The sequence below is a fragment of the Sinocyclocheilus grahami genome, unplaced genomic scaffold, assembly GCF_001515645.1.
Source record: "Sinocyclocheilus grahami isolate Dianchi unplaced genomic scaffold, SAMN03320097.WGS_v1.1 scaffold5837.1, whole genome shotgun sequence".
NCBI lineage: Eukaryota > Metazoa > Chordata > Actinopteri > Cypriniformes > Cyprinidae > Sinocyclocheilus > Sinocyclocheilus grahami.
The window spans coordinates 4,653-12,152 of NW_015510420.1; the positions used below are offsets into that span (position 1 = coordinate 4,653).

The 7,500-nt window shown below is 34.7% G+C and overlaps 1 protein-coding gene across 1 annotated transcript; it reads right to left on the reverse strand.

Moving 5' to 3' along the window:
• Window positions 1-1,818: 1,818 nt before the first annotated feature.
• Window positions 1,819-7,494, reverse strand: LOC107577358 (polymeric immunoglobulin receptor-like). The gene is made up of 8 exons (XM_016263441.1): window positions 7,444-7,494; window positions 7,213-7,330; window positions 5,400-5,572; window positions 5,011-5,319; window positions 4,613-4,930; window positions 4,260-4,535; window positions 2,813-3,016; window positions 1,819-1,868 (listed from the first exon to the last, which is right to left on the reverse strand). Exons 1-8 carry the CDS (start codon window positions 7,445-7,447, stop codon window positions 1,819-1,821), a joined length of 1,452 nt encoding a protein of 483 aa, XP_016118927.1. The 5' UTR covers window positions 7,448-7,494.
• Between the last annotated feature and the right edge of the window lie 6 nt (window positions 7,495-7,500).

Below are 7,500 nucleotides of genomic sequence, written 5' to 3' on the forward strand. Positions count from 1 at the left end.
TGTCATTTATAATCAATCAAACCAGAACACAAGAAAATAAATGTTTGTTCTATATCCACTACCACACAATACAAGTGCATACAACTAATTTGAATGAAGCCAAGACAAGTAATGTTTAGGCTAGTCATAGAAATGTAACATTTCCTCATATGTGCCACTAGAGGGAGCCAGAGGTTTCAATAAGACAGCTGGTTGTGCGTTTACTGTATGCTACAAAACTATAATAAATGCAGTGGAGAACAGGACATCACAAACACTAACAACTAGAGAAATGCAACAGAGGTCGTCTGCACAGCTTACAAGAACACAAATAAAAATATGAAATAGATTATACTGTGATTTTGCGTTTAGAGTCTCAAACTCTCACATTATTCTTTCACAAACTATACAATGCAGTGTCTTTATTGTCCTCATGTCTTTATTCTGTCCTTAAAACACACTATCCTTAAATAAATTTCACAACATAATAGTGCTCATACAGTTTCATATATTCTGAATATGTAAAAATCTAGTGTGATATATTGTTTGAAATGAGTCATTGTAATATCTTAGCACATGTTTAATATAATGATGCGTATATACTGTATAATTAGTAAAGTCCATCGTTTATTTTAGTCACATGTTGTTTGAGTTTGTTAAGATCTCTTTTGAAGACATACAATAGGTTTGTGTGAGGAACAGATCCAAATGTAAATGATTACTCACTGAAATCTTGTCCTCGTTGATCTGTCTGTTCATTTATAGGACGATTTACCCGCGAACTTTCTTTACATTCAAACAGACTCGCTGCACTCAGCGCCATATAAGGACAAAAGGGAGGAGTCCAGAACTGCGCTTGATCCTCATTGGCCTTCGAGTGTGTGCGTCTTTTTTTCATATTTGAATATTTATAATCTAAATAAGAACTGAAAGTGTTATGTGCCATCTGACAGTCTGACACAAAAACGATTCAAACGATTTCCCGTTTCAAAATACTGATGTATTATCTCGGGTCTTCTGAGTACAAGGCTAATGAACAACAGCATGAGGAATTCCAGTGCAACTGAGAGCAAAAGCCTCTGAGGGGTTCGATATTTTATAATGCACACTTATTTATTACTACAGTTGGTTGTACTTGTTAGCAAAAACACTTTTGAGCTTCCATCTAATAAATATTTCAGATATCTACAATAAAACCATTTGGAGGCAGATCTAATTTTTTTTTCATATATTACACACATCATATGCATACAGCATATTTATTATGGAGTGGATAATTTGTTAAGGGTGTGTACTGAAAAACTATTTCCTGTTTTTATCACACAAGCAGGGGGCTGAAGGTCTTTGGTTTGACCAAAAGAATTTAAAGGCAAAAAAAAAAAAAAAGAGCTGAAGAGCAGCACATGTTAAAGATGTTTATCACGCTGACCACATTAATAAAGAACCCTGCAAACACAAAGCCCTGAGACTTTTACAAGCAAGTCACTTTACCTAGTTAAAAACAAAAGAAGAAAAAAAATACTGGGTTAAAGAGTATGTTATTAAATTAATGTAAATGTACTAAATGCAGTAAACAATACAGCAGCGACATTCAAAGCATTTTTAATAGACATTTTTGGTCATTGATTTGTTTTTGTTTGATGTAAAACATACTGTAAAATAACACATAGATAATGTGTTGATCATAAACATTTTCACTCTTTTTCTCAATTCATTAATTTCAGTAAATGTTGAAGGTGAACACAGACTGAGCAGATATTAGTCTTCATCTTCTGTCTTGTGTTCAGTGTCATGTGTCTCACTGTGGGTTTCCTGAAGAAGTCTGTTTAATCTTCACACTCAAACTAAACTGAGACGCTGAACCTTCACCAGTTTTCTGTGGTTTTGAGCTGGACGGAAAAATGGTGCGTTTATCACACACACAAAAAAACAACTCGTAAGAAACTATGTAACAAAACCTATCTCAGATTAAAAATGTGCATATAGTATATATATATATATATATTCAGATTTTAAATAGCCTGAATGTAGTTAAAATGTGAAAATGTAAATAAAACTAAAATTAATACAATTATATCAAGGTTTCAGACTTTCTCCTTTGCAGAACTGATAAAACTGTTTTATTGTAAGGATTGTATTCTTAATGTAAGATTTTAAATAACAGCTTTGGACAATAAACAAGAAATAATTTTCCAAAATATTTATTTTTCAATAAAATGATTCTACAGTAAAGATATAAGGCGTTATTAAATCAGAAAAAAATGAAAAAGAACAAAGAGAACAAGACTGAACTGAAAACAACATCAGCAAAAGTATCTGTCAGTAAGTTAATGCTGAAGTTTTCGCTGTGCTAAAATAATGACACTATTACAATCATGAACACATTTATCAACAAATACCAAGAATTATAAATGTGCAAAGATCAAAACTCAGAGATGAGAAGAAGAAAACAGACATTTTAAAAGCTCTGAACAGATTCGTGTGTCTCATAAAGGTTGGTTGAACTTGTGTCTGTTTAAGAGCTGCTATAGAAGAGGTTTTATTAAATCGAATGTCAAAAGCTGCATTTTAAAAATGTACTGTGTGTCTCTATATGTGGAGTGGAAACTTTACAGTATATTCTAGAAGTGCCACTCAGGGGGGTTATTTTCTGTCTTCACTGAACTACCTTAATCAAACCAAACGTCTGTTTAACACTAAGTTATGGATTTAAATAGATTTTTATAATGCAAAATGAAATGTAAAATGTTGGAAATGTGTGTGTTATAAGTGAGTTAGTTGAGTCTCATGCGGTAACTGACTACGGTGTAATCAGAGTGAATCTCATTCTTACTGAATCTGACTGTAGCGTCACTGAGAGACTCTTCATGCTTCTGGAAACTGACAGCAGCGTACAGGAGCCCATCAGAGGGGATTGTGGGTAGCTGTGAGTGAGCGGCGACTCGTCTCTTGTGTCTTAATTTGCACACAGTCAGAGTGAATCCACCGATCAGCAGCAGAATCACACACACACTGATAATGATGATCATTAAGAAATCTGAGAATAAAACATAAAATATATTAAATATATATATATAAATAATATTATAAAATACAATGTTTGTCATAAAGGAACGAGTTTAGTCTTTGTGAGTTTAATGATCATGCTTCACATTTCATTTATTCATGTTACATGAAGCTGAATTATTCTGCAGTAACATGAGAGTGTTTTCGTCGCTCATCTGCAGACTTACACATAACCTACATTCATCCCTCTGTTGAGCCTCACGTGTGTTTCCTGAATAAAGGCCAATAGTTCTTCACAGCCGAATTAAACTGAGACGCTGGACCTTCAGCTCATCTCTGTGGTTTTAACGTGAAATGAAAACACTAAACACTTTCCGTCACAAGCAACTAAAGCTATACTGTGAGTTTGGACACGTCTTGTTTTCTCACCTCTCTCGCTACAGAGGAAACTGTGTCTATGGCCATATTTAGAGTTTCACAAGATAACCAGAGACAATAAAGAAGAGACACAGGGCCAGTGTCAGAATATAAAAAAAGTTTAAAGCTCTCAACTGTTATATTCATTAACTCTGCTTCAATATACTACAATCACAGACATAATATCTGCACAGGATTACATCAGAGGACACTTTGAGTTAGCTTAACATCAGTATTTTGCTCCATAGTTTTCAGAGAAAACAAAATACAAATGTTTTGATTCACACAGAATTAGTCGTCTTTTGTGAACGATGAATTTGCCTAATCTCAGGGAAATCTCGTCCTGTTTGAACAGGCCTGTATTAAACATGATCATATAGTAGACTACACTCATTCGTCTGCTTGGTGTGTAGCAGAAGGTTCATCATTTTAACCCAGTGAGAAAACGTTAGGCCTCTGATATCTTGCAGGTTAGAAAGTTGTCAGATATTGATTCAGTAAAAGCTCTGACTGAGTTTGTGAGTTTAAAAAACTTTTTTGAACAATTGATTAAAATAACTGATGAGCTTCTAAGAGTAAATTGTTCATAAAGCAGTAAACACTGGGTGCACTGCATGTGTGTGTTCTGTGAAAACAACTTAATACAAACTTAATCCTTTTCTTACCACTATTTCATGGTACACTGTCTTTTTATCTCATCATTTTGATACACTGTTGTTGAAATAGCATTCATATTTTAAACATCAGAATAAACACATTCCACGTGCTGCCACGATGCTTGAGTGATTGTTCATGAGCTGATTTCTGAATATTTAAATCTGAACCAAAAACAATGGATAAATGATAAACTATCTTACCCTTTTTAACGCTGAGGGTCACTTTAGTGGTGACGTGAGCTCCACACCAGTATATCCCAGAATCCTCTTCTCTCAGATCAGTGATGTTCACAGTAAAGACTCCAGCAGATGCTTCATCACTGAAAGAGAATCGATCATCTCTGATCGTCTCCAATGAAACTCCATCCTTCACACACATGGAGGCTTCATGTGCTTTGCAGAAGCTTTTCTGATCTGCATCCTGATGTTTGCACTGGATTGACACGTCGTCTCCTTCATACTTAGTCAAGTTCAGCTCTGGAAATGATTACAGACACAAGAAGATCAATTCACAGCCGGAGTTTGACATATTCAGATGAATAAACCTTCCTCACCCTCGTTCATGATGACCATCAGATGAGTGTGAAGATAACTGAGCTCTGTTTCTAATGTCACTGCACACCAGTATTTCCCAGCATCCTCTGCTGTCAGTGCAGTGATGCTCCCAGTGAAGACACGTGCAGTGACGTTATCTTTCAGAGTCAATCTGTCAGTCTTGCTCTCTTTCTCTTCTCTCACAGTCTCACTGAGAGGATTTCTGTCTCTAGTGGAGCACTTCCCCTTACAGAGAGACTTTGGCTTTGATTTATAGATTGAATCATAAGGGCAGAAGATCTCAGCAGATTCTCCTTCACGTCTCACTACTGGTGCCACTGAAAACAAACAGACATTCAACACACATGATTCTGAACAGACTGTATTTACTACAGTGAAATCATCTGAATGGACTCACTGATGAGGTTGAGCTGAATTTTAGTGGTCAGGGAGATGAAAGTCAGATATGTGTCTCTGGTTTCTGCTCCACACCAGTAAACTCCAGCATCTCTCACGCTCACATTACTGATGCTCACTGTAACAACTCTCTCTTCATTTCTCTCAGATGAACCACTCATTTGTGTCACTTCAGATGAGCTGATGTTCTGGCAGATGTGATTATCTTCCTCTTTGCAGAAATGAACTTTATATTCCTCTGGGATCTGACAGGTGATGTTGACTTCACCAAGATAAGCAGTTTTAGTCACATCCATTGGATACTTTGCATCTACAAAACCAAAACAAGTTAACATACAGACAAGAAAAATTACTTTATATACACAAGATAAATTATTTGCGGTTCCTCACCGTGTTTGACGCTCAGCTGAAGTTCAGTGAAGCTCTCAGTATAGTCAGATACTTTCACTCCACATCTGTATGTTCCTGCATCTGCAGCTTTCAGCTCTCTAAAAAACACCATCAAGACTCCTGCTCTGGTGTCGTCATATAAAGAAACATCTCCATTCTCCATCCATTTATTCAAAGTGTTATTCCGTGAAATTTGTTGCTTTGGTGTCTCTAAGAAATAATCAAACATAAATTTAATATAATAACAAATAAATGTGTAATTTAAAAGCATAACAATGTTATGCATGGTTTCATCAATATTACATACAAATGTCAATTAAATATTATTTTAAATAATTTAAATAGCATTTATGCTGGTAAGGTTTTCGGCCTGTCCCTCACTATGATTTTTCTTTTTCAGCAGGACTTTTAATTTGCAAATGAAGGCAAAATATATAAAAATCACATTTGCATATTGTTCTAAATAAATATAGTCTCATTGTTAAGTAGTATTTTTGGCATAAGTATGCAATTCTTTCTTTAAAATATAAATAATTTTGTTGGTGTCCCCTGATTTCATGTCAGCCCTGTTACCCTCATCAAAAAACCCTTGTTTTATCAAATCATTTGCATTCAAGTGACATAATTTCTAGGAGGTTACATCATCTCTCAACCAGGATTCCTGCACTTGAACACAAGCATGTTTGCTCCTCTATGATGTTCTATTTTTGATGATTTATGAGGCTTGACTGAGGGGGGCTATCATGCAATGTCAATCCTGCAGAGACGGACAACAGTGAAGTATTTTTAATTTACTCAAGTCAATTTAAAAAGTATCTGTAGTTTATCAGTGTGTTTCTTTGGAAAACTTTGCTTCACTACATTCCAAAGCATAATGTCATATTTTTTACTGCACTTCATTTTATAAATGAAAGTTGTTGTTTGTTTTACCTTTAATACATAAGAACATTAAAAATGTAGTACTTTCTTGTACTCAAGTAAATCTTTGAATTATTTTTACTTGAGTAAATGTAAGAAAGTAATATATTTCTACTGTAATTAAGTAATAAATGATATTTAATATGAAACGTAGTGCAGTAAAAAGTACAATATTATGCTTTGGAATGTTGTGAAGTAAAGTTTTCTAAAGAAAAACACTCTCATAAAGTACAGACACTTGAAATGTACTTTTACAGCAGAGTAAACATACTTCACTACTGTCCGCTTCTGCAAACCTGTTACCATTTTTAAAATGTAAATTTAAACAAATATTTCTTACATTTAATATAAGCAATATTTACAAGTAAAAATCCTTTCAAAGTGTATAACATGTGCTTTTGTGAACTTGACTATTAGCTAGTAATTAGCCAATTTGTTTGAAATCCTCAAACCTGTTACTGTCAACCTGTTACTTTTTAGAGTACATGTGGGTAACAGGGATGGCATTGATTAGGTTTGACCCTGTCTTTAAAGACTGTCTGTGTAAAAATCAAACATTTTAAAGGTCACCCTCTATATATTATTGAGGTAATGCCTCAATAATCATTCAGTGGCATATGAGTTCTAATTAAACTACAGTATCTACTAACGCTTGTGTTGGTAACAGGGTTGACAAAAATACCAAAACATGAGGTAGAAAAATAGTCATAAAATAATACATTTACATAGCCTGAGATGGCACAATTCAAATTCTTGTCATTTTAAGGTGTCTTCATTTCATGGATATTCAAAACATGTTGATTAAACGTATTTTATTTTTCTATTTTTCCATGTGGAAAAGGCACCGATTTTGTGGAAAAGTTTGGACCCCCAAACTCCTGGATTCTTCCTCTCTGAACATCCGTCTGGTTCTTTACAGATGTATTTTGGCTTGGTTTTGTATTGAGGATGTTCACACTTGATCATCAGACCACCTCCTGAATAGCCGCTCGCTCTAGACACGCCCACTACATCTGTTTATCAGAAAATATCTTATTGAATCACATTAATCGAATGTGACATCTAGGAAATACTGAAGAAGCAAACATGTCTTTTCTAGAAGACATTGATACTTTGTGTTACTCACCCATAATGTGCTGGTAAACTGTAGTAATAATGGAGTAACTGTACGAGTGTCTGTTGA

Bases quoted from the DNA above. Each gene is read 5' to 3' on its own strand.
- LOC107577358 (XM_016263441.1), bottom strand. The intron at 5,320-5,399 runs GTGAGGAACCGC...TTGGTTTTGTAG, and splicing joins TCAGCTGAGCGTCAAACACG to ATGCAAAGTATCCAATGGAT. The intron at 3,017-4,259 runs GTAAGATAGTTT...TTTTATTCTCAG, and splicing joins GACCCTCAGCGTTAAAAAGG to ATTTCTTAATGATCATCATT.